At 40.3% G+C, this 26,866-nt stretch overlaps 1 protein-coding gene and 1 long non-coding RNA gene across 3 annotated transcripts; one reads left to right on the plus strand and one right to left on the minus strand.

Annotated features, from left to right (window-relative positions):
- The first annotated feature begins 40 nt into the window (after positions 1-40).
- LOC149097531 (uncharacterized) lies at positions 41-8,147 on the plus strand. The gene is made up of 3 exons (XR_016204169.1): positions 41-1,086; positions 7,067-7,185; positions 8,013-8,147. It is a non-coding gene; the product is annotated as an uncharacterized LOC149097531 (long non-coding RNA).
- Positions 8,103-26,770, minus strand: LOC110047552 (unconventional myosin-XIX-like). 2 transcript variants are annotated; one of them, XM_089279565.1, is made up of 25 exons: positions 26,682-26,770; positions 26,203-26,356; positions 25,897-25,950; positions 24,837-24,937; positions 24,543-24,656; positions 24,408-24,460; positions 24,020-24,163; positions 22,780-22,882; positions 17,660-17,720; positions 16,051-16,121; positions 15,848-15,938; positions 15,261-15,420; positions 14,908-14,981; positions 14,109-14,230; positions 13,847-13,957; positions 13,551-13,730; positions 13,200-13,313; positions 12,920-12,991; positions 12,428-12,535; positions 12,181-12,251; positions 11,768-12,083; positions 10,784-10,913; positions 9,308-9,852; positions 8,784-8,864; positions 8,103-8,471 (listed from the first exon to the last, which is right to left on the minus strand). In XM_089279565.1, the coding sequence occupies exons 1-25, from the start codon at positions 26,766-26,768 to the stop codon at positions 8,430-8,432; spliced, it is 3,159 nt and encodes a 1,052-aa protein (XP_089135691.1). In that variant the 5' UTR covers positions 26,769-26,770; the 3' UTR covers positions 8,103-8,429. The 2 variants fall into 2 exon arrangements, with proteins under 2 accessions (XP_089135691.1, XP_089135690.1); XM_089279564.1 differs by lacking the exon at positions 8,103-8,471 and having other exon boundaries at positions 8,501-8,864.
- Positions 26,771-26,866: the final 96 nt, after the last annotated feature.

Consider the following 26,866-nt stretch of genomic DNA (forward strand, 5'->3'; position numbering starts at 1 on the left):
TATAGACATGTTTGACATTTTCAGTTTCTAAGAATTGTAATCAGTTTTGCTAGACCAATATTCAAATTATAGTTTGTTTCGCAAAATGATTGAAAGGTTGAAAGAAGGCAGTCACTTAATTTATGACACTGACCAATCACAGGCCGTCATTAGAAGTGTTTTCATTTGACGTGGCTGCTAAAAGTAACTTTGTGATGAGCCAAGATTTCTGAGAATTGTGATCAGGATTCTTTGAGCTTCTAAATTTTAGACGGCTATCAGTATGACAAAATGTCTGCAATGGTGTTGTATTGCTGCTCATTTTATTTGGTGCTGCTACCTTTTCGTCGTCGGCAAAGAGCTGTAAGCACGCAACACCGAGAGTTTTGACGATAATAGAAGCGAAATGCGAAGGTTCACGTTGTGAAGGTTCGTGAGTATTTTAAAACCCTTTGTAAATAAATCTTCCACAAACCCATTGTAGTGAGAAGACACGGAGATGAAAATCACAACACGTCGTAACTGAGGCACGCAATCGCCAACATATCCGATTCTTGACGCTTGATTAGTCCTGTTTTCTATCTTGCCCCCTCAAAATAAATAGTTTAGCGGAGGTGTAATCATGAAAGGTGCTTCTTCATAAAAAGGACAGGAAATATGCCTTGCACTGGAACAGAAACTACGACAACAACAAATGCGATGCGCAATACACCCAAATTTTGTCGAGTGAGTAGCTTAAAGCCCCGGCCAAACGATCGCAACATTTCATTGCAACATATCGCAACATTGTTGGCGACAGGAAAAAGTCCTGCCGAAATTTGAAGTGAATGAAACTCTTCCACCCCTCCCTTTCTCCTTTCTTTTTTCCTCATTTGCATCATCTGTCCTCAGTCATCGCACATGGAGCAGCTTCAAACTTATCGCAATTTTTTAGCGTCGGGCCATACTCAAGACCCAAGGCACAGTTTTTCCCAATACGGACTTCATGGCCCATAAATAAGATATATAAGCATAAAGCTTTATTTAGAAAGATGTGAGTACCTGGTCAAAAATGTGAAATTTTTTTTTACCCTCTCCCTGATGCACAACTCTGGTCTTCTCCAACAGGTAAGTGTTAATACTAGATTTCAAGGTTCTTGCAACCACGAGTTCGCGTTTCCCCATCTTCTAGCAGCATTTCAAGGCTCTTGCAACCAGGAGTTCGCGTTTCGCCATCTTCGAGCAGGATTTCAAGGTCAAAAATACATTCCAATGAGTGATTTGACAATATGGCTTGCATGACGAGTTTAGCGCGATCAAATAAATTCGCTTCGAATTGGCCGAGATTCCCATCTAGGACAAATGGAAAACGATTTCAAAGATCCTGAAGATGGATTTTGGGAGAAAAACAACTCAGAAGGTATCGTAGGAATTTCTGGAAGTATACTAGAAATTCAAGGCCAGTGTGCAACTTAATAGCTAAATACTCTTCCGATCGCCAGTTTTTAATACCTTTGGCATCTCGTTTATTCGGATCGCTTAGTTGTATTGAGTAATCCTACGTGGCGTAGAACCCATGTGTGGGCTGGGTGACTTTGCAGGGATCCAAATATAAATGTAAATGTTTTGCAGCGTTTTCGTTGAGGTCAAAAAGCTTGACGCTAATTTGCATACATGGCGACTGTAACGCGATACTTCTGTTTACGTCTCGCAAAAAATGACCGGCAGTCCGATATTGTGTTCAAATTTAGGAATCGAAGGAACCCATCCCAACCCAAGCGATCCTGAGGAGCTGTATAGATCGCAAGTGTAATAAACGCTCGGTTTACGCTCGGCTCAGAGAGCGAGACCATGGCTTGTGACACTTAGAATTTCTTTAGGTCGACTGCCGATCACGGTTTCCAACTCACTAAATGACTTTCAGTCCGCTATTTCTCTCAAATTTAAGGAATCGAAGGAACCCATCTTAACCCAAGCGATCCAGAAGAGCTGTATGGATCGCAAGTCTAATAAACGCTTGGTTAAAGCCCATGGTTTTTAGGTCGACTCCCGGTCACTGTTTTCAAATTACTAAATGACCGGCAGCCCGAGTTTAGGGAATCGAGCGAACCGATCACGTATAAGCTATTTAACAATAATTATGTAGACTGAGAAGTTTCAAGCGATCGCAAAATTTTTTTCTATATTATAAGTATGAGAATGGATGGTGTGAGGGGAGAATTTGCCGATATTCATAACCATAAGAAAGCCAACAGTTAACAGTCAAGTGAAAGTCCAATAACCATGGTAACCACCTAACTATCTGTATTATCGTGTAACACCTTGTAGCGAGAACTACCTGAAGTTGTAAGTAGTTAATATTTACGAGCAGAATAACTTACTGCCTATGATGGAATAGCCTAGAACAACAATGAACTCATTGGCAGCCAATAGGGGTTTAGGATTACTAAACGAAATATAAGATCACTTGTTTAGAGTCTAGCATAAAAACAGGTAGGCTCGATTACCAGCCGCTGTTCGTGAGAGGAGCCCGCGCGCCTCCCCCGAACTCTTCTCGGGGAGGAACCTAGACCGGACTCGAGAAAGCGGTGGAAAACCAGCCTAAAATAAAGGCGTTTTGTAAATTGTTCTTCGGTTACGCCCCGGTGGTGGGACGCCGGATACCACTATCCCGTACTGGTTATATTTTACGTTCTGAGTACGTTACTGGATTAAACTCTACTGTTGGACCCAAGTAACTGCGTATTCTCTGTCTTCCCGTTGGATTGTTTTGCTGTAACAGATCCCGAGTCCTCTAGGAGTCTGACAAACTCCGTCGCTGCAAGCTTGTTCCCTCTGGATTGTTGTAACTAGGATAACAACTTAAGCGGCCCCAAAACCTGTTATCACAATGGGTTCCTTCGATTCCTTAAATCTGAGAAAAATATCAGACTGCCGGTCATTTAGTGATCTGAAAACCGTGACCGGCTGTCGATCTAAAAAAAATCCTAATTGTCACAAACCATGGTCTCGCTCTCTGAGCCGAGTGTAAGCCAAGCGTTAGGCTAGCGATCTATACAGCTCTTCTGGATCGCTTCGTAGTTGTTAATCGACATATGATAGTTTGAATTGGATGGGTTCCCTCGATTCCTTAAAATTTGAGAAAAATATCAGACTGCCGGTCATTTAGTGATTAATAAAACCTTGACCGGTTGTCAGTCATTTAGCCACAGCGAAATGTAATCCCACAAAGAACTTTCTTTTTCTCCTTGGACCAATTATGAAGGCTTAAGGTTTAAAATCATAATTTTTATTAGTGATCCACAGCTCCCTACGATGTCTACAAAAGTCAGCTTGCATTACCAACTTGCTCTATGGAGCCAAATAAATTTTCCAGTTACTAAAATCGAACCTGCCGTAGGCGACCACCCAAAATGTGAAGCCTGAGTGGTCGCTTACGGAGGGTGGTCGCTTAAGGTCCGGTAATACGGGCAACAGTTTCCTTCAACTTGTCTCGCAACATTGTTGCATTGCAAGTTGAAACACATTGTTGCGCGTATTACCCCGTTTGTGACCAACTTGTCTCGCAGCAAAATACAATGTTGCAAGTCTGCAGAATTCTACAGGTATAACTGCTTAATTGTGTGTAAATAAAGATGGCGCCTTCTTTAATATAATTTAACATTTCGACGAAGTTCCACCTCGACTTCTGGCCGTCATTTTGTTCTTAATTTTCCGTACCAGCGAAGTTCTTTCAGTATGAAGCTCAGCGTCGTTTCAGGTAGCTGGGCGAAAAGTTGTATTCTTGCGACAGTTCTTCCAATCCTTTTGCGTTTTTTCCTGCTTGTTTTGAAGGGACAAACGAGGTGTCCCAAAGACTATGATAGCCCTCGAGGTCTTTGTAAAGGACAAAGTTATGACTTTCCGAGAGTTACTGGTCTACTTCGAATTCAGGTTCGCCTTCACCGTCCGCCTTTTTTTTTTTTTATTTGTCGCGCTTCGCGACAGCCAATCACAAGCGTTGAATTCAGATTTGTTGCGAGACAAGCTGTAGCTTCAGTGGTAATACGAGCAGCAAAACTAAAATTTGTTGCAGAAAGTAGAACTCGAGTCTACTTTGCGCAACATGTTGCCTCAACTTGCAACACTGTATTTTGCTGCAAGGCAAGTTGGTCACAAACGTGGTAATACGCGCAACAATGTGTTTCAACTTGCAATGCAACAATGTTGCGAGACAAGTTGAAGGAAAATGCTGCCCGTATTACCGAACCTATACCAGAGCTTCGACCATATTGGATTAACATTTTGCGTTGCGCCGAATACTGTACTTCGATTTTTATACTGCAGTTCCGTTAAGGCGGGGTTAACCTGAAGACCGTATTTTGGCTGGGTATTATGGTTTTAACCCAAATATCTTCTCACTATCTTATTCACGTTTCAAGCAGTCAAAAATCTTTCTGGTTTCTCCTAGGAAGAATTTAATTTTCAATCAGAAACCATGACCAGATCTTGGTGAGGGTACAAGTGAAAGGGTTTAGCTTGTTTGTTCAAATTTATTCATCCAGTAGCTTAAATTTATGTTTGCTTTAATTTTTTTCAAACCAGTTTGCAATTGTATCCTTATCCTCATTTGTTTTGGTTTACAAATCACGCTGGTTTGAAAAATTTTAAACCAAACAAAATTGCTAAAATATGCCAGCCTCACCTGAGCCCTCTCATTTCTTCCTTCCTTCTCACGGGTGATCTCTTGTGATTTCAGTTGAGCTAACAAGGCAATCACGTTCTCTCTCCACTTTGTAAGCAAACTGTCTCCTTGACTGCTGTCACCCTTGGTGAATTTACTTTGAAACTTCACTAATTCTCTCTCTTGAATGGAAAGAATTTCATTCATGGATGATAGTCTTACATTGAGAGGTTCTACCATAGATCTTAATTGCTCATTTTCCTGTAACAAGTTGGTAATGTTTTGCTTTGCTTCTTCGTTCTCTTTTTGAAGTTTCTCCATCTGAGTGTTTGGCAGGTTCTCTGTGATGTAAGCTCTGAGTTGGTCAACAACTGAGTTCTGAGCCTTAAGTTCTTCTTCTTTCCCTCCAAGCTTTCCTGGAAATGGTCAGTAGCGGGTCAATTAAAATGAAATGAAGGGTAGGTGTAGTATAGCAATGTAACATATCATTTGCGCTTTCCTTTTTACTTGGAGAGAGGGGGGACAGGAGAGGGAAGGGGCCAAAATGTTTTTGATATAGGTCATTTTCAAGTTTTCAAAATTGCTGTATTAGAAATGGTTTTTATCATGTCTGTATTTTTGGAGAGGGGTGGAAAGGGTCTGTCGGGCATGTTAACTCGACTAAGCTTTATGCCCTTTCGCAGACTCAAGTTGTCACTCTTGACCCATCCTTGAAGAACTACAACAGCACTTGGAGAGAGAAGATTAATATGATAGGACATTAAATTGGTGTCTACGAGCGACATGTTTAACTCTTCAGCTTCACTTGTTAACCTCTGTTCACATCAACTTCCCTGTTTTAATTTTCTCTCGTTCACTTGTTAACTTCTGCTCACATCAATTACCCTGTTTTAGTTTTCTTTCAGCACAATTATTTTTCCCTGCAGTCAGCAGGTAGAAGGCCAATTTGCCACAGTTAGGAGACTTCAGCAATAATGATGATACACTGACTAGTGACATGGAGAATGACACTTATTGCTTGGTTTATTATCTCACCTGTCAGACTCTGAAATTCTCTTTGATATGAAATTGTCTGCTCTTCTATCTTACAGCATAGTTCTTTAAAAGTTTTGTCAAAATCTGATTGACTTGCTTGAATTTTTTTTGATACTTGGTTATGTTTGTTGAATACTCTCTTTCTTTTGCTCTCAGTTCCTCTTTAAAAATCTTTAGTTCTTCTTCTACAGCAGTCAGTTTGTCTTTTGTCTCCACGTGAATCTGTTCTCTTCTTGAAAGCTCATCACTCATTTCTTGAAACTCTTTTAAGTACTTTGCTTCACAGGCATTTAAACTTTTCTGCAATGTTTTAATTTGCTCATACTTGTTATATTCATTTTTGCCGAGCACATCTTCAAAACCTCTCCTGTCAGACTTCACCTGCTCCTCTGCATATTTAACTTCAGCTTTTAAAATCTTGACAATCGGGTGTCTCTAAAACGAAGGCCTCTAAAACGAAGACCCTAAGACCCTAAGACCCTAAGACCCTAAGATCCCAAAAGATCCCAAAATCGACGAACAATTCACTTGCCAAACTTTGCCGGGAAAACACGGCAAAGCGCGCACTCTCTCTTCTTCCATATGATTGACAGAAGGAAACAAATCGGTAGGTGGCCTAACTTCCGGGCAAGTGTGGGAGCCTGGTTACTCAGCTCAAGATGGCGGATAATGAACAAAATAGACCAATTTCGATACATTAAAATTCAACGTGAAACAATAGACCTCAGTACGAGGCTCTGTGGAATAAATACAAAGATTGTGGGGTTTATTCCTCAGAGCCTCGTGCTGAGGTCTATTGTGTTAGGCTGAATTTTAATATATCGAAATTGGTCTATTGGAGCAAAACTTCACTAAAGGTAAAAAATGCTTAGAAAATTAGGGGGTCTTCGTTTTAGAGTTTTTGAGGTCTTAGGGTCTTGGGGTCTTAGGGTCTTAGGGTCTTCGTTTTAGAGGTCTTGGTTTCAGAGACACCCCATGAAGGACTGTTTCTGTGTTTAATGCCAAACACCAGATACCGTAACTAGCATGATTAGATTCAGCCTCTGCTTGAGGAGGATGGATACACTTCTGTTTAATAAACCAAAACTGTGTAAAAAGCGAAAAAATCAGGATAGCGATAACAGTGGTGGTTTTTCCTGCGACTTCGCGTCAGAGAAGAGAAAGGGAAACCAGATTTGAGATAGACGATTCCCTCTTGTCATTCCTTTATTTATTTCTATTCCTTTAAGCTTATCCCTGTGTTACCTGCTATGCACTACACTTTGTTTTGAAAAATAACAGCGCGTCAGTGGTCGGAGGTCGGTCAAATGATCAAAAATTGACTAAATTTTATGTTGAAAGGAAAGAATTGAATTCAAGTTACACGCGCTGATTTTGTCCTTATTTTATGTTTTCGTCTCCATTTTGGAGGGACGCCAGGTGAAGAACTGAGCAAAGAGGAACAGAACTTGGCGATAATGGCCATGAAAAAGAAAGACGAATTATGAATTCCAAGAATTATGCATTCCAAGAAGAAATTGAGATCAGAGGTAAACTACTTTTCGGGTTTTTTTTTGATGTTATGATATCTGATTAATTGTAGTTTATAATGTACAGTTTGAAATAGAGGAAAATTAGTTTTACGTATGCATTACCTGCTACTGCATTGTTAAACGCAGGCTATACAGGTCATACAGTAGAAGTCTTACATGAAAAGTAGCATGTTTCAGGCATTCAGTTGCGGCATGTTTTCACGCGCGCATAAGCATAGCAAAATGCGCATGCGCGGGAAGCAGCTAATAATTAGAAATCAAATGAAACGGCTTGGTCCGACCAGAAAATTTCCGGAAAACAAGGAGCACCTTTCAAGGAGGTCCAGTTTGATCGGTCGAACCAGTCAGTCGGAAATTTGCCGTTCCATTTTTAGAAACTGGTTCGTTGCCCTACTTCTCTTCATTAGATTTTCACTTCTGTAGGAGATTAGGGAAAGGAATAGAAAATAGTAAAAGCCATTCTTGTCGGTTGGCCCGGTATGATCGAGAATGTCGTTCCATTTCACAGCAGCTGGTCTGGCTGATGAATCTGATAAAATGAAAAGCACCCAGAGACACTAAACAAAAACTCGGTGAAGTTATGTGGCCAATTTGGAATTGAACATAGACATGCCTGAAGTGAAATAGCGTAATTTTACGTAGCGCTGTAACACAGATAGTCACAGAACTTTTAACGTTGTGTAATAAAGATGCTTGTGGTTATAGGACACAATATTCCGTGCAACGTGCATTGCGTTTGCTACAAAGGTGCTTTGAACCTTGCCTGAACATTTTTACTTTTCGTGTAGCAACGCGTTAAGCTTCAATTTTTTGTTTCTTTTTAGGTACGAAAACTCGAGACCAAAAGAAAGGCTTAAGACGAGGCACAGTCGAAAAAGAAACAAAAGACAACAAGATGAAATAACAACTTGAAATATGAATTCAACGTTTAATAAAATGATATTTTACGAACACGAGAACTTGACTAGATAATTGGAGTCTCAAATTCAACCGTAGCTGATGTTCTTTTCTTGTTATTTTAACGAGGTTTGCTTGGAGTGCAAATGGAATTTATCAACGCTTAGATATATTTATTTACATTTTAAAAATCTTTTTGTCTTACCCAATTAGAACGAGTTTAAATATAAGAAGGAATTCGTGGGATCTGTCAATTATCTGACGCGCCAATTTTGGGGGGTCCTCATCTATCGTTTGCATCTGAGATTGCGAGCTTCGTTGTCGATCGCTTTCAATGGCCGCAATCACTCAATCTCGCAATCTAGCTCATTGATGGCAGCTAAACCCTAAAAGAAACATTGAAAGGTTAAGACACCAACTTGCTAGAGGAATATAACACTGAACAAACATGGCGAATGAGCCTCCCTTGTTACGGTTAAGGAAGAAGAGGTAGTCCATTTTGCCAATTTACCTAAGGTGCGAGAGGTTTCATTTCACTTACGACCTCTCTGTCGAGCATATCCTTTGACGGAATTCCTTGCGTTATTCTCTGTGTAGGGCGCAGTCATAGGCCAGGGAGGGGGAGGGGAAGGACTCCAAGTCTATATTTAGTTGTCGCTAAAAAAATTGCTATTACGTATACCAGTGGAAGTTATTACCATGCTGGTTGTGGTTGCCGAATGTGGTCTCCTGTTAGCGTGGGGTAGAGGGGTACCTTTGCAGTGAAATGCTACTGGCATCTGAGAAAGAGAAGTCATAAAATGAGCAGTTAGGTGATACATAGAACACAGACAATAAAACAATGGACCGGCGCAATCGAAAGATAACTTAAAAGACAATTATTCTAACATGACCATTCAAACGTAACATCCGATTTCATTTTCTTGATATATGTCACGCAAATGGACTGATTGACTTTATACTTTCACTCGGCCAATCACAACAAACCCTGCAGTAAACCGAAAAGAAACCTCGTAATTGGTTTCAAGAAGAATTTACAGTAGAATGATGTCCTGAAACTCCGCAACACTCTTGGACACAGCTATGAGACCCCAGTTGCATACCTGCACTCCCTCCCACCGCCCCAACCCAATTTTCCAAAGAGGAACAGAGGGTATGCTTTCTGTGTAAAATCGTAGACACTGCTTAGCCTGAACAAAAAAGATTCATACAAGCAAGTTACCTTTTCGATATCTCGGCGTGATATAATGGCCGATGATTTATTGACTGACAGCATCGTTAAGCTCGGTTTGTCCGCATCGTCAACCCGCGGTTTTGCGGGACTGAAATTACACATCAACATGGCTAGAGGACTTATATGCCCTCTGGTGGAGTTGAATGTCATTTGTCTACTACATGGGGCCGAAAAATAATTCTGCGGCGTAAACTGGTCAGGTTTCGTTTCCAGCGGGTCAAACCAAGATCCTACAGCACGTGCGGCTAAACTAGAAAGAAGTCCAAATTGGCGAATTGTTGTTTCGGCGGGTGAAAAAGATCGCGGCAGCGACGAAGGTGTGTAGTTTTGAGGCGCGTTATCCTTTAGCGCAGGGTTCTTGTCTGGAGGGGTATCGTTGAAGAATTCTTCTGCCGATGTGTCGCTTTTCAATTTTATGTTACACTCTTCTTGTAGTCGCTTCAACGCAAAATAACGTTTTGTGTTGTGTTGAATGACTTTCACTGCCTCTTGAATTCTCTGGAAATTCATCTTGGCTCTCCATCCTCGCCAAACTGGAAAGAAAAGACTGTCTTAGAGGCTTTTATGCTTAGGAATGGTAAAACAAAGCCCGTTAACCGTTACGTTTACATGACTGAGGCAGTGATAAATACTAAAGAAATACTCTTGGCAGGAGAGATAGAGCAAGTCAGTTGAGGCCGAAGCATTGAAGGAGCAAACTGGAGTTGAATTACGTAGCATGTGCCCTCTCCATAATAGTGGAATCCTGATTTCTTGAACCCCGATTCTTCAGTCGAATATCCCAATAACTCGAACCAAAATTCGTTTCCTCCCCTCAGTCGAACACTAATTTTACTCCTGATCTCTCGAACTACTCGATCTGTCAAACCAATTTTCGTTTCCCTTGGTGGTTCGAAACATCAGGATTCCACAGCACACAGGGTTCGTACAGGTCCTGGAAAACCTGGAAAGTCCTGGAATTTTATTGTGGCATTTTCCAGGACTGGAAAGTCCTGGAAAGTTCTGGAAATCTGTTAAAGTCAAGTAAAAAAACATGAAATGTATGGCAAACAGTAAGGAGAATTAACATTAAGATAATGGGAGTGAAAGGGTTGATGTGAATTTTAGTCCTGGAAAAATCAATCTGAGTCTTGGAAAAGTCCTGGAAATTTTTTTCTGAAAAAGGGTACGAACCCTGACTGTACAAAGCAAGGGTCCTGAGGAGGCTTGAACCCAGACCCCACATGCAGCATTTATTGAAGTGGTTTCATTAACGTTTTCAGCAGGAAGGCAACTGGTTTTCACAGGCGGACAAAACGTTTTAAACTAAACTTCTTTATAAGAAAACTTTCCTCTTGATGGTCAAACCAGTCAATTTGCCCAGTACCCAACCTTTAATGAAACTCCAGTATTGGACCTCTAAGCTTCCTAACACATTTTGTTGAAGAACACATGAAACGCTTGACACAAGGAAATGTAATTTACCTGATTGGATTGTAACAGCTGCAGAGTTTCTTCTCCTTTCAATTCGTCTCTTATGGCGTCTCCAGCTTTTCTGGATAGCCAGCACCGATTTGGTGAGACATCTGTTCCGGACTTGCTCTAACCGTTCCATCTAAGAACGACGAAGCAAAAAAAAAAAAAAAAAAAAAAAAACTCGTGGAAACGCACGTTTGGCCGAGGAACGAGATTTAGAGAATGCATTCGCATTTTAAAACTTTATCAACGCGCTACATTTCAGCTACCACTTAAATGTGTTAACGCAAAGCTCTATTACAGAAGAACCTTGATCCAATAATAATGTATCGCGAGTAGAACCTATTAGTATTCATACCTATTCTACCTTTTTGGTACGCTTCGGTAGCAAATTAGGTGAGTTTGGTCGAGATATGGTTCGTATTTTGGCGAGACGTAATATATCCAAAATACCCTTAGCCTGTTGTGCCGCCGAAGAATACCAGAAAGGTACGATTAGGTATTTACCATAACCAAATTCGGCCAAATGACCATGACATTGCAGGATAACATGACAGTAGACCAGGCTTCTGATTGGCTAATTTCGAATTTAAGTACAGAAATGGTCAATTCTACAATACTAAATACGGCATGCAATTATAAAAACTATTTATACTTCTGGGTGAACTCCCAAATTTGCTTTATCTTAACACTATAAATGGTTCAGAGCCGGGTTGTTCGAAAGGTGGATAACGCTATCCACCGGATAAATCACTATACAGTGGATAGCGTGGTTTGTTTTGTTAACACTTATCCACTGGATAGCAATTTATCCAGTGGATAGCGCTATCCAGCCGTCGAACAACTGGGGCCAGTTGTTTGACTCTCGACCTCAAGTGCCGTCTTAACCGTTCAAGTATTTGAGATCGACTGCTACAACAGTGGCCCGCCATCTTAGACCATACACCCCTAAAATCGTAGAAACTTGTTGATTCTGACGTTCGTTCAACGTACCGCTTCTTCTCGGAGGAAAACCTTCGTTCGCCCGATTTTTACACCGCTGTCGTTTGTATGGACATTTTCCTTGACGTCATCACTGTCAACCTGGACGACTTCCAAGATTGACCGGCAAATGTGTCTCTTGTGGTCGTAGCTACTTCGGTGTCGTCGACGAGATCGACGTTTCAGTCTTTCCACGGCGGGAACCCGAGGAGAGGCTTCGGTTTTCTTCGGCGAGTGGGCTTGGGACTGAGTCACATGGCTGCGCGTCACTGAGTTGAGATGCTTCAAAGCGAGGCTATATCGTTGTAGAAATTCGTGATGGGAGAGCCTGGAAGAGGAAATGGCAGTTGTTGTCGTGAACTTTTAAGGTTAGTAAGCCTTTTAGGATAAGAAACCTTTCTGAGAGCTCTGTGTATTTTTCTCACCTGATTGGATAACCGGCAGCGCTGATCCGAATTGTCTCTACCACACCACAGGCATTCAGCTGAGCCATGACCTACGTAGATGGAAAGTATGTTTAGATGATGACCGACTTAGAGAACAAGTTACAACCCTGTATCGTTATCAGTTACGCGTGGTTTTCATTCGGAAGCAAACTATCGCGAGAGGCGTACAAAGATGCAAAACGAAGACAGAGAAAAAAAATAGTAAATTGAAAGGTGCACAAGGTACCTTTTTCCTGTCGAAAAGTCCAGGTTGACAACTGGAGTTGGGTTTGATACAGCGAATGTAGTGAACATTTGTAGAGCGCAGCGTGGACATGAGACTGTCAAGGGAGACCTTAATCAAAAGCAAAAACAGTCAGACATTTAATCAAAACAGCTGTTTTAAAAGTAACGTTACCTTTAAAAAACGCGTGAGAAATGTTGGTTTATGCAACATGGCTCTAGAAATGAGGAGAAATACCGCGTACGTTTACGAACCAACATTGGCAAACAATACCCTGGGTACCGGAGGTTTCTTCTCGCTCATGCAGTGGGATGTTTCGGGCGACGAAGCATCCTGAAGCATCACGAGTGATGAAGCCTTGACCGAAACTGCAAACTGTGCATGAAAAGGTTATCAGCGGTAACATGGTTAGGACAGAATTGTTGGTATTTTGATTGCAGCCTCATCGCACGCCAAAAAAGACAATGGTATCATACATTCTACTCGGACAAGTACCTTGAATTTGTGCACAACGGTGACTGTAGTCTGCCTTTGTTTACTTCTGTCCTTTGCGTTCAACTTTCCATCCTAAAACAACAACAAAAATATATAGTTAGAAAGCATTACCTGACAGTGGTGCCGTTCAATATGGCTTGAAAAGAAACCCATTAGCGTGATTTCCAGCTAGCTTTGTTTGCTTTGGTTTTCCGTTGCTATTTGTCTTAAGAACCTAAACGGGATACTTCTAACATTATTCAATAATATTTAACTCATTAAAACGTCGTAACACACTTACAGCTCGTGTACCGTCGCTGTCTTGGATATGATTTCTTTTCAGTTGAAAGAGTTCTTGAATCAATGTATTTTTGCTGCATTGTAACAGCTCCACTACTTCAGGGGGTACAAAATCCTGTGTTGATTACAAAATTAGGAATGAAAAAAAGAAAAACTAATCTCAGGTGAAAATTGTTCTGGTAATTGTTTGAACGCAAGGGGTGAAAGAAGTTTTCAATAGGACTTAATCGGTTTCGAGGGTAATAGACCCACAACCCCACGCGCACTGCGCTGAAACAAAGAAGGAGGGACGCCTAGAAACGGGGGCAAGTAGTCAGCATGAGTTGAATTATCTTTACTAACAAACTCCAACCTTGTTTTTCTTGACGAGTCCCTCCACCTGGTAGGACACGCTCTCGGCAAAGTGATGTATGCTGAATACGTGATTTTCCCTCTTAAACCGCGGACAAGTAAAGTGGCTGTTCTGAAGTAAGGACGTCTCCAGGCGAGTGCTAAAAGACTTCGTGTCTAGTTCTCTCTTCAAACAGCACTCCTGGGAACGAACGAAAGAGATATCCATTTGAAACCCTAGCATTAATGTCAAGACAAGTACGATTGCATTCAAATAAGGATGTTAGACAATTTAGAGTGTAAAAAATGTTTTATCACCTCATTCATTAGTGAAAAGACACTTGTTCTTCCCTCGATGAGATCCAAACACGAATGATTGTCGACAAAATCTTGGATGGACCAGTCAATACCCTCCTTTTGATACTCCTCCTGAAACGCAAATTACATGTCTTCAGTTTTGAGTTTGCACGAATTGCGTGCCTGGAAAATATTGTAACTGTGTGGTGCAGCATAGCCTGTCGTTTTGTTCAGAGGATCTCAGGACTAGTTATTAAGCAAGTATTGAAGAAGCCATTCTTACCTGTTGTCTCTTCATAAAGTAATACACGAAATGTTGCTGTAGTTTTTCGTTGGCGTAGTTTATACACAACTGCTCCAAGCTGTTGAAGTGAAAGTTTTCAAAGCCGTAAATGTCCAGAATACCTGAAATAGAAGCAAACGGTGAGAACCGGGTAACCCGTCAATTTGACGGCTTATATCTCGACGGGCTGACCATATCCAGGATCGAACTGGATGTTAAAAGTGTTGGCATTTTTTGGAGGTAAAAGGTCGAGAACCAACCACTAACTTCCGTAGGACATCTTGTAGGCTAAATAGGGTAACAGGGAGGAATCCCTCCCCCTCTTAGAGAGGCTCAACCTCCGGGGTGGGGGGACTCTTATATGAAAAGGTCGGGGATACTAGTCGTCTCGCTTAGGGGTATAAATCAAGGATTTTGGATTCACTTAGGGTGTTCATGACGAAACGCCACTATTTTTAGCTGTCAAAGTATCTTTTAGGTTACACTCGAAGAAATAATAATAAAAAACGCTCCTATTTCCGTTTTTATGCTCGATTTCCGCCAGTCTCTCGATTCCGATCTACTAGCCCGGGCTCCTTTCCTAAATGGCAGCTGGTAATCAAACCTATTCCGTTTTAATTGGTATCTTTTAGGGGTCAAATAAAGCTTGAGTCACGCCCAAATTGGTCTCCTTTAGGGGTTTAATTCAAATTTTACGGCGGGCATCCCCTTTTTCAGATGGGAATCCCTTCCCCGGGGGCTGAACTGTATCTTATCATATTTTATAACGTCTTAACAGAAGCTTATCTTCTGGTCTTACCTATAAAAGAATACTTCGAATCTGACGGAGCTCTGATGGACGCATTTATGAAGTCAACAATCCAGTCGAACAATCTACGAAAACGAAAGAATAATCACACAAGAGGATATTACCATCAAAGGTAAGGTGTTCTGGGGCAAAGGCATGTTACGCGTAGGAAAAGGAACTTGGAAAAGCGTCCCTCGTTTACAAAGCGCAATGCACGAGAAGGCAGCGCGAGACGTAACGGGATCAACCTATCTATGCACGCACTTTTTCACCTTAATTTTATAAGAAGTGTAGCCAGCTTGTGTTCGTGTATGAACCCTTGACTCTAAGGTCTTTCGATCTCCTGTACACTTTTGTTTTTGTACCTGGAATAGATCAGTTTGGCCATACAATCTCTTCTCTCCACGCATTCTGATTTTGAACATGGCTTCATGAACTGCTCGCCAGTGGAACCCGTTGTGATTCGTCGAAATGATAAGCACAGCTTTAGCGACTCTGCTTCAGTTCCCAGTAATTCACAGGCTTCTGAGGATGAAAAAGTCAAGAAAGCATGGTTTAATAGTAAGGGTGTCCATCAGAGATATCCTCACTTATTAGCTTTCTGTTGTTCTAAAGAAGCGGCTTTCTGTTGACTGTCAAACAAGAACGAAGAGTCAAAAAGAATGGTGGAATGTGTTCAGTACAAGAGTTTTCTTCAACTCTTGTCAACTCAGCCATAATCAGGGCGTGGTCAAACTTACTAAGAGTCCGAGAGAGTTGATATCTTTGTCGACCTACCTCAAACTAGCGTCATGAAAAATCAAGAAGGCTAAATTTCGTGAAAGCGCACGAGAATCGATGGGAGCAGATGAGTGTTCAGGGTGAAATGCAAGCGAGAGTCGGAACTGTCTTCTCATGCCCCATTTAGTTCGCATTATCCTCACCAGAAACCAAGTTTCCAGCTAACACTTACCTTGAACATCTTGAATAGTACAAGTTTCGTTCGTTGACGGATTCGAATCCGAGAACTGAGCGTCACAAAGCTTGAGAATACCACTGAGAACCTAGAACGAGAAAGGACAGCTTTAGAATCAAGAAGAGCTAAGATAAAGAAGTAAAGAGGGAGTACAACGAATTGGAAAGGAGAGACGTTTACCGAAAATTAGGTTGCTTCACCTTAAATATTTCACATTGAAGTTGATCATCAATTCCAACGTTTCCCAGAGCTTGCCTGGTTTCTTCGAGCGCTGCAATACAAGATTACAACACAAGTTAGAGCAAATGGTTGGGCTATCAGACAAGTAAGATTTCGTGGCTTTGTTTGGTTTTACTTTATTTACTTGATAGTTGTGAATCTGGCCTCTTTCACAAAGGACCCAAAAAGACAAAGTCTCTCTTCTTTGCACTTATCTCACTCACTCATGAGGGGAATTGAATGAGGTGCACGACTCTCAGATGGCTGTTTTCTGAGGCTAAACCTCTTTTCAGACACGATTCAAAGAAAACGGCATGCTTTTTTTGCGCAAAAATAATTATTACAAGTTGGACCTCGTCTACGTTACACGTAATTTTAAAATCCGTTAACAAATCGAGCAGTTTCAGTTTTTAGTGGTCAAAAATCTTGTACCAGAATAATCAAGTGTATTAAAATCCTTTTTGCATTTTCTAAAAGCCAAAGATATAAATAATTGCCTGAAATAACACCAAAAACAATTTCCCATAGGAACTTGAGAAAATAATTTTCAAAGTTCACAGAAATTGTGCAAACATAGGTAAATTGTCACCAATAGTTTCACTTCACTGGCACTTTCAAGTGTATCATATGAACTTCAAAATTTGGTTTCGACGTTTTTTGTTGCTAGAAATGATTTCTTTTGAGAAGATATATTAAAATAGTCGCGTAGAAGTTTGCAGTATGATGTAAATAATCTTGGTACAACGGTTTTGTCCACTTGTTACTAGAACTTGTGGTGGATTCCTTCTTTAAAATGCGTCTGTACTTGATATTATAACAATGCTCATACGAATTTGTTTGTGTTAGACCCCGTCCATACTAGTCTCCTTCGCAGCCGTTTTTTGGGATGTCACGCGTGACATCCCCAAAAACGGCTGCGAAGGAGACTACGTCCATACTTGTGTTGTGTTGTTGTTGTTGTTTATAGTGGTCAGTGCGCTTAGCTACACCTAAATAACAAAATATATCAACTAAACGTAATAGGCTTAAAAATCCCAACCGGCGGGAGGCAAACCAGTTGACTATTTACAAGCATGACCGAGGAGCTGAACTAGGGTTTACCAAGAAACAACTCCAGCTTAGTGGTCAGAGCGGGACTTGAACCCGCGACCCCTGGATTTCAAGTCCGGCGCCCTAACCACTCGGCCACGCATACTTCGGTGGAGGAATTTTAAAACGCAGCTTTATTTCTACGGTCAGGCCTACCGTCCACAGAACTCCGTCACGACAACGAAGCTTTTCGAAAACGCTCCTCAAACGGGAGGAATTTGAAAACGCCGGCTTTTCGTTTTCGTGTAGACGGAAAACGTTTGGAAACGGAACTTTTCGAAAACGATGGTGTCACGAAAATCATGTGAGATTTCTCTGACCGAGTTTTCCCTAAACACAAATCCAAAATGACCGGTGATTGTTGCGTTTTCAAATTTATGCGGCGTAGTGTGGACGGACCCTTACAAGGGCGAAGCTTTTAAGAAAGAGATCACCACTCCAAAACGACACGAAGGCGTTTACGTCAAAATTACCGTAATCTTTGTTGCGTTTTAATCTTACCTGCAGAAAATGACTCTTCCTTTCTCGAAGTACTACCTTGGCAGCTTGCTGCTGAAGCTATCTATTAAAAACAATGGGGAAAAGATTGGAACTACTATTTTGTGTCAGCAAGAAAGGAAAGAGGGTCGATCGAATGCATCCTAATTACAGTAGACTACTATAGCAAGTTGCGACGCTTTAATGCATCCCAGTCGATTTGATTATGAAAATTAGCAAGTTCTGTGTAAAGTAAAGTACCTTCCCATCATCCTTTGGTTTCATCATTTCATTCTATGACATCTATATTATTTATCAAGTCTTTACACTACCCAAAAACGGAATAAATCCGAAATAAGAATATATTCCTGATTATTATATAGTGCGGGTAGTCTTGAGTAAATCCGAGCGCTCTGACTGGTTCTTTCTTGGTCGGGATTTAGCCATATGGACCATTTCCATGGAAAGGGTCATTAGCCGTGTATTTTGATTTATACATATGCCTTATTTCAAAATACAAACACTATTTTCAACATGGTGTGACAGTCAAGTACACTTACAAACTACTTACAAACTACAAAAACATAACATTTCAGTTCAGTTCTATTTAAATGTTCCAATATTATTATTTGTAACATCTACGTAATTTAAAGTTTTCCTTTCCTCTTATTTTTTCTTTCTTGTTTTTTTATCCTGTTTGATTTAATTGTAGCTAATGCGTGTTGTCAGAATTAATTAATTAATTACTTTATTTTATTCTTTTTCCTAATGTAAGTAACACCTGGTGCAAATAAGTAATACATATTGCAGTATCGGAGTAGCCACACCAGAGTACTTTGTTATTGTAATTTGTGATACGTGTAATTTGTTAAAGACGTGTTACTTTAAATAAATAAATAAATAAATAAATAAATAAATAAATAAACTAAAAAAAAGACATCTACGTGAGGAAATACGGTTATCGTCTATTTTTTTTTAATTTTTAAAGTTGGCAAATTAAATAAATAAGCATATAATAAACTAATAATAATAATAATGATAATAATAATAATAATAATAATGATTGTGATAGTGATAATAATAATGATAATGATAATGATAATATTGATAATGATAATAATAATACCTTTATTAATGTGTGGAGATTGTTTAGCTGAGAGATAACCCTCCACTTGTAGAGAGAAGGAGGGAATGGGGTTGCGTGGAGGTGGGAGAGGGAGGGAGTGGGAATGGAGCGGGAAGAAGGAAAACGACACTTAATTCGAACTTAATTCGAATTTGGACAAAAGTACACCTGTTGATTCAGACGTCGAACTTAATTCGCCGAACTTAATTTAGTTTAAACCAAAACACATCGAAATGTCAGCGATTTTCAGGCAAAGTAAAAACTGCTTGTAAAATACGTTATAATAATTTATACATTAGGTTCGGCTCATGAAAAGTTCGACGTCTGAATCAAAGCCGTTCCAAAGCCGAAATTCCCGGCTGAGCTAGGCGGGAAGAACGGCTGGGCCGTTCCAAATTCAAATAGCCGTTCTTAACTGATTCAGACGCCGAACTTTTCATGTACTTAATTCAATGTATTTGGTTCGGCTCATGAAAAGTTCGGCGTCTGAACTGGGCCTTAGTGTTTCAGTATAAAATATAAGGGAGGAGGAGAGCGCAAAAAAGCTTTCGTCCCTTCGAGTCACATTCTCTTCACAAAAAGGCTAAGGCCAAGTTCCGCCGCACTCTTGCGTACTGTTCAAGGATTTGCAAGATTGGTGCTCCTTCTGCATACTATTCTCACTGAATAATTAATTAGTGCATCGTGAAACGTCCAATAAAAGTGCTCCGCGATCCTTGGGGATGCATTAGTGCATTGCGGACTTCCCCTCTAAATAGGATTCGCCACGTGGTGATGATTTCATTGAGTCACGGCGCCGACCGGGAAAACGACAGATCAAGGTTCGACCCACCCTCCTCCCCTGGTGTTGGTTGACATCCCCTTGTATCCTCGCTGTCTACCTCTTACCACAGAAAGTCCGCGGATCTCGCCCATAACTTAGTTTCGCGATGTGGTAAGTAATAGCCAGTGAGGATATAGTACGATGGAACATGAGCATAAAATAAACAGGGAAAAATTAAATCAGGGACAAGATTACGTGATTTCGTCACGCGTCGTGATTTCCAGACGAAAACGTGACTGTTTTGCAGTCTATTGCTTGCGCACGTCTGCAAACATTTCCTCTTTCATGCCAGAAGAGAGGCAAAAGGCAACACGGACTGAAATGGCCCACATTCTCAACAAGCACGCCATATTAAGCCGGAAAAGTTTGGGAAAAATATTACAAAGTATATTCACACTCAGTTCAGTCTCTACAAGCTTGTATGATATAATATATTTGTTGGTGATCATGTTGTCCCGGCAAAATTGCTTATGTCACACTGTTTATTAGAAAAATTCAAGAACATAATGCTTGCTTAGGAAACTTAACATAATTATAAAAGTACTTATCAAATAATGAAGTGATTGAAATTGAGGGTCTGGAGGGGCCAGTAAATCAAATACCTGAGAATTAAATACGAAGTAACGTGTTTCTTAACAGATACCATAGTTTCGAGGTCTGCAATCTTTACTGATGGCTGATTAATAGCCAGAAATTTGAAATGATTACTAAGAAATCATCAAAAATTTAACTGATCAACTGAGATTACATCATCTCCATCCAGACCCTTCGATGGTGACAACCACTTGAAGCTTGAAGTTCTACCTTTCATAGCAAAGCAGCTTAAAAGATCACATATCAAAGAATCACAGAATATGTAAATACATTTCGATAAAAAATTTAAAATCTCTAGAATAGTTGAGCCACATAATCGATCTGTGCCGTGACTTGCTATAACATGCAGGTATACTTGGTAAAAACCGAAAACTACAACCATAGACAGAAAAGAGTCAATGGTTCAAACGTAAAATTAAGAGATAATCTAAGACTGTCTGTTGTGCTAAAGCGATTTAACCCATATCATACTACTCTCGACTAAGGCATGGCCAGAAATTTCTAATGTAAAAATTACCTTATATATTTTGGTAGCTGACTGGACATCATGTCGATCTACTCGAAGATCTGAATGCGATCCTTCGCAAAGTCAGACACAACTATCCTACCATCACTAAGAGCTGCTGTAGAGGATTGTCCATTAAACTCTCCTATGCCACTGCCTTTTTTTCCAAACTTTGCCACAAACTTTCCACTTAGTTCGAACACCTGAACTCTGTGATTCTGTCTATCAAAGACCATCAGGTGTCCTGCTTTGTTAACTGACAAGCAACGAGGCTGATTAAACTCCCCGTCCCCTGACCCTCTCTTTCCAAATTTGTACAAAAGATTTCCATCCTTATCAAATACTTTTATGCAATCTTCACCACTATCTGATACTATAAGATAATTGTCATATTGGACACAATGCCAGGGTGTGTTAAAAGAGCCCTCTTCGCCAATTTTACGTAGAAAGTGGCCATTGTGAGAAAATATCTTTATTACTTTGTTACCCGAATCAGCGACCGTGATAACATTACAGTCACTGTCTGCTGATAACCCACCAGGAAACTGAAGTTGGTGATCAAGATTTCCTTCACCACCAAACTGGTTCAGGTACTCACCCTGCTCATTGAACAACTGGACACGACAGTTATTACGGTCCGACACTAAAATGTTCCCATTCTTTCGATCAAAAGCAATCCCGGTGGGACAGTTAAATTCTCCCTGTTTACCACCCTTTCTACCAAACGATCTTAAGTAAGTCCCATCACTACTGAATACTTGAATTCTGTGGTTACCAATCTCAGTCACTGCAATTTCATCACGTTCATTCACTGCCACTTCCCTAGGGTAATGTAGCATTCCAGCGGCCGAGACTTGTTGTCCAAACGATGCAACGGGTCTGAACTTTCTGGGTTTGACTTAAAGCGAAAATGGGCTACCATGGACGTGTTTCTCGTTTGGATCAGTGAATGTGATCATGCACACAGAACAGGATACTTCTTCATGAAGATTGTTTAGCAAGGTTTTTATATCCATGTTTGAAAGCGGAAAACAAGGATGGTTTGAAGTTAAGTTGGAAAAGCGTCCAACAATGAAGTGTTGTAATCAGCGTTTATAGACGTGTTTGACATTTAGAGTTTCTAAGAATTGTGATTAGTTCAGCTTGACCTCATTCAAGTCATATGTTGTTTCGCAAAATGACTGAAAGGTTGAAAGAAGACAGTCGCTGAATTTGTGATACTGACCAATCACAGAGCGTCTTTGAAAGAGTTTCCATTTGGCGTGACTTCTAAAAGTTACTTTGTGATGAGCCAAAATTTCTGAGAATTGTGATAAGGATTCCTTGACCTTATAAATTTAAAAGGGTATCAGCTTGACAAAATGTCTGCAATATTGTTGCATTGCTGCTCATTTTATTCAGTGCTGCTAATTTTTATCGCCGGCAAAGAGCGGTAGACACGCAACACCGAGGATTTTGACGAGAATAGACGCGAAATGCGAAGGTTCGTGTTGTGAAGGTTCGTGAGTATTTTAAACCCATTGTAAACAAATCTTCCAAAAACCCATTGTAGTGAGAAGCCATGGAGATGAAAATCGCAACACGCAATCTCCAACATACCAGATCCTTGACGCTTGATTATTGGTCCTGTTTTGTATCTTGCCGCCTCAAAATAAAACGTTTAGCGGAGGCGTAATCATGAAAGGTGCTTTTACATAAAGACGACAGAAAATATGCCCTGTACTGGAACAGAGACTACTACAACAACAAATGCGATGCTGAATACACCCAAACTGTGTCAAGTAATTGGCTTAAAGCTCCGGCCAAACGATCGCAACATTTCATTGCAACATATCGCAACATTGTTGGCGACAGAAAAAAGTCCTGCCGAAATCTGAAGTGAATGAAACTCTTCCACTCCTCCCTTTCTCCTTTCTTTTTTCCTCATTTGCATCATCTGTCCTCAGTCATCGCACATGGAGCAACTTCAAACTTGACGCAAATTTTTAGCGTCGGGCCATACTCAAGACCCAAGGCACAGTTATTCCCAATACGGACCTCACGGCCCGCAAATAAGATATATAAGCAGAAAGCTTGATTGAGAAAGATGTGAGTACCTGGTCAAAAATGTGAAATTTTTTTTCTCCCTCTCCCTGATGCACAACTCTGGTCTTCTCCAAGAGGTAAGTGTTAATACTAGCACCAACGATCTTGTGGCTCCTACGAAGAAATTTACAGAGTAATTGAGGTAAATGTAATCCTCCAAAGAACTTTCTTTTTCTCCTTAGACCAGTTATAAAAGCTGAAGGTTCAAAATTATTATATTTATTAGTGATCGATACCTCCCTTCGATGTCTACGCCACTCAACTTGTATTACCAACTTGCTCTATGAAGCCAAATGAATTCCAGTACAGTGTTACTAAAGTCGAACCTCCCGTAAGCGAGCACCCAAAATGTCAAGCCTTGGTCGCTTACGGGAGGTGGGTGGTCGCTTACGAGAGCGTCGACCATATTGGATCAAAATTTTGCGCCGACTACAGTACTTCGATTTTTATATTGCGGTTCCGTTAAACTGTTGACTGTTCTTCTGAAAACAGTGAATCAGGAAATCAGTTGCAATTTCTGTAATTAAAAGACATTTAAGGTCGTCTCTTTTAAGACCGATAGAGTAAAGTGTATGTGCATTTTTTTGTTTACATCTCTAATTCATGAGAAAAGTCAATTTTGAGAAAAAATCCGTAACTTCCCCTTACGAAATTTCCATCTCTTGTACTACCCAGGAATGCGATAATGTTACAACACCGTGTTATCCAATTTTCTCTCCATTATCTGACAAGTGATCGCTTACAGGAGGAAAAACAAAGCAAAATTTCCAACTTTTAGCTCTAAAAGTGCTCGCGGTCGGTCGAGTACGAGAGCAGCTTCCAATTATAGTGATTTGACTTGGAATCTTTTGGTATTTTGGAAAACTGGTGGCCGATGAGAGCTGGTGGCAACCGGAGGTTCAACTGCATTTGTTTCTCCAGTGTGACTTGCTTGATGTCACTCCTTCGTCATATAGTAGTCACCCTATTGTAAGCCCTTAGTAAGTTTTAGTTCCCGCTTGTGGACAGGACGAGAGCAGAATTATGGCTGCCATCACTGCCATGCCTGCATGCGTCTGTCGTGGTTGCATATAGTGGTGAGATCGCCCGTAGGACGCGGGAACAAGTTCTCTTTTCATCGACCGAAATTCACAATAAAATAATAATAAAAAAAATGAATATCTTTATTGACCACTCCCCCAATGGGGCTTTTCAGGAGCATTACTGTCTTGAGGAAAGGGACACAATGCAACTTTTATTAACAATCCTCACCGATCAAATTGAAGTTGGATGTACTTTCCAAATCGACTGCTATTTCTGTTACGCACTGTCTGAGCATTTCCAAATGCTTCCAGAATTGGATTGGAATCAAGTATTCTTTGTTCAATCCTGTTCACATTGGCAGCCTCCTTAGTTCTGTTGAAAGAAAAAAAGTATATGCATGTATTTATGTGATGTGGAGGATCTAGCTCACCAGTTAATGAGAGTAAATTAGGATTATCGGTGTGACAGTGCTTGTCACGTAAGACTCCGTAATATGTCGTGACAATGTAACGCAACAGAAAGTTTGAAGAACAGAAAAGTCTTAAGTTATGATTTTTTTTTATTTCTGTTTTCTGATATAGTTTTCAAGCAAAAATATTCTTTGAAAATCTCTTACCTCGTTTCTGTTAAGTCAGTAATAAAATGCATCAGGCTGCGTGTTGTCCATGTCTGTAAAGGGAATGGTAATGTTAGAACTCTACTAAGATTAAGTTGGACATCTTTCACTTCTACCACCTCTCCTGTTACTGACCTTTCCTGCTCCACTTTCACCACTCACAATAATCGACTGGTTCCTTTTTTCAAGATCTCTTTTCAGGTTGCAGAAGGCTTTTTGGCCAACAGCAAATATATGAGGAGAGTGCTCCTACATTGGGAACAAAACAGATAAAAAGAATTCAGTTAAGATTGTGTAACAAAGTGACATCACTGACGTCATATTGTCACGCAATCTTCTCCAGTCTGAACTATTTTAGATCAAGTCACACTATGTTAGGTAAAAAGTTTGACCGACTTCATGGTGAATTACAGCTGTTGATTCTCAAACCTTGATTTCCACTGCACTGCCACTCTTGTATCTGTTGACCATCTTACAATCATAAAGTTCAGCGACATCTTGGAATGGATTGACAGCAATAAGAGGAACACCTGCAGCACAAGAGGACATGCCAGAGGTGTCTACAATGCATAGTCTATAATGTCTTGTCTTGCATTATGGTTTCATGCACCCACTTTATAAAGAGACACTTCTCACGAGTGGACCCCTAACAAGGTTCTAATTTTAAAAGGTTCACAGTGTTAAGTGAAGTCCAAGAGAGATAGGCATCAAGTGGCTCTGTAATATATCACTGCATTAGGGATGCAGGTTATTAAGTTTAAGGAAGTTTATAACATCAGACACCAGAGACACTTTTCATGCATTGTGCAGTACCAGAAAATATCCATACTCCCCTCACAGAAGGGATTGGAATTTCCTGGGGGGTTGGGGGTTCTCTAAGACCAAAAAATTTAAAGAAATGTATCAGGTTTAATTGGAATTTCCAGAGGGAAGGGGGTTCTTGCAAAATATCCCTTCCATGTGGGAGGTATGGATATTTTCTGGAACTACACATTGAAAAATTCTATCAACATCTGGCTGAGCTACTGAGCAAGTTACAATGTGCCAGATTTTCTCCAATTTTGATTGGTTCAACTGTTCAACTTCTTACTTATGATCAAATGGAGGACAGACACATAGATGATCTCAAGACGATACCATTAAAATTTTTGTTGTTTCTTTACAATAAAACAAATAGATTCTATGTTGCCTTGTGTCTGTTCAGTAACTGATCGCAGAAGACATCAAAATGTGGTAAGAACATCAGTGACACAACTCAGCTGTCGCCTTGTGTTGTACTTTTTTGTTCTTACCACATTTTGAAGTCATCTGTTATCTGTTACTAAAAAGACACAGAAACATGGAATCTATTTGTTAAACTTATTACAGAAATCAAAATCAATAACTTGCTGCAATGGCTAAATGGCCTTTGATCAGCATGGCATTTTGGGAGAATATTGATTTTGATAGTTAAAATAATCAACTATCAGTACTAACACAGCATATATACCTGCCCATGAATAGACTTTTCCTGTTTGAAAACGAGCTTCTATTACCCGGAGCACTGCAATCAGATAAATAAGTATTTCAGATTGTGACGGCAAAAGGCAAGCAGGGGATTATGTTCAATGTTAGACAGAATCATTGCACAATAATCTAGACTAAAGGAGAGCATATCAGCACTGCTCCTGAGCATGCCTGCCTAGAAAAAAGTAGACTCAAATTTACCAGCAGATGTTATCACATGGCAAATGGTTTCAATGAATGTTATCAAACTAGTAAGCTTGTATGTAGCTAGGCAATGAGGGATTCAAACCTGTATCTTCATTTAAAAGATTCAGTGATGTCAGATCATCAGCGTCTTGCAGATTTATAAACTTTCCTTCTTTTTGTGGTCTAGGAGGAAAGTGGTCAAGAGAGGCATCCCTTCTCTCTACCTCTGGCTTATTTACGCTTGAATTTTCTGAAACCTGAAGACGAAATAAGCTTAGATTAGGAAGAAAAATCTTGTTAAGTATACAAGAGGTATTTTCCTAAATTCACATCTTATCGATTAAGCTGCAAGTCTTCCGAGATGGACTTTGTCCTTACATTTCCTCTCAAAGTCACTCTCTGTTCAAGTCCATAATTTTTTCAGCTATGAACAGTAAAAAAGAAATTACAGCGATCGAGCGAGAAACCATTCCAGACATTCCAAAACAAAGCTGAACAAAGTTTAATTCTCGAGCTGCCAGCACAGTGATCTATTCACCGATGTTAACAGCATTCTGAAAAATATGTTTATAAGATACTCACCTTCATATTTACACTCCTTGATCGTCGAAGTCTGCAGTAAACACAGCTGTTCAAGAAAGAGAACAAAATTCTCATGGAGCTTTGCATTCAAATTTCGAACCGTGGATAAATGGTGCGTTTTGATTGGCTCAAAGCGTACCTGTCCGCAGTGTCTGGAGAAATTCACACAGCGGCTAACTTCAAAA

This window comes from Orbicella faveolata, unplaced genomic scaffold, assembly GCF_042242905.1.
Source record: "Orbicella faveolata isolate gen_17 unplaced genomic scaffold, um_ofav_v1 contig_47, whole genome shotgun sequence".
Taxonomy (NCBI): domain Eukaryota; kingdom Metazoa; phylum Cnidaria; class Anthozoa; order Scleractinia; family Merulinidae; genus Orbicella; species Orbicella faveolata.

Coding starts and splice junctions, on each gene's coding strand:
- LOC110047552 (XM_089279564.1), bottom strand. CDS start 26,768: ATGCAAAGCTCCATGAGAATTTTGTTCTCTTTCTTGAACAGCTGTGTT. Junction 22,883..24,019: donor ATCCAACTTCAATTTGATCG/GTGAGGATTGTT, acceptor ATTTCTTCGTAG/GAGCCACAAGATCGTTGGTG. Junction 17,721..22,779: donor AATTTCACATTTTTGACCAG/GTACTCACATCT, acceptor TGTTTTTAATAG/ATAGCTTCAGCAGCAAGCTG.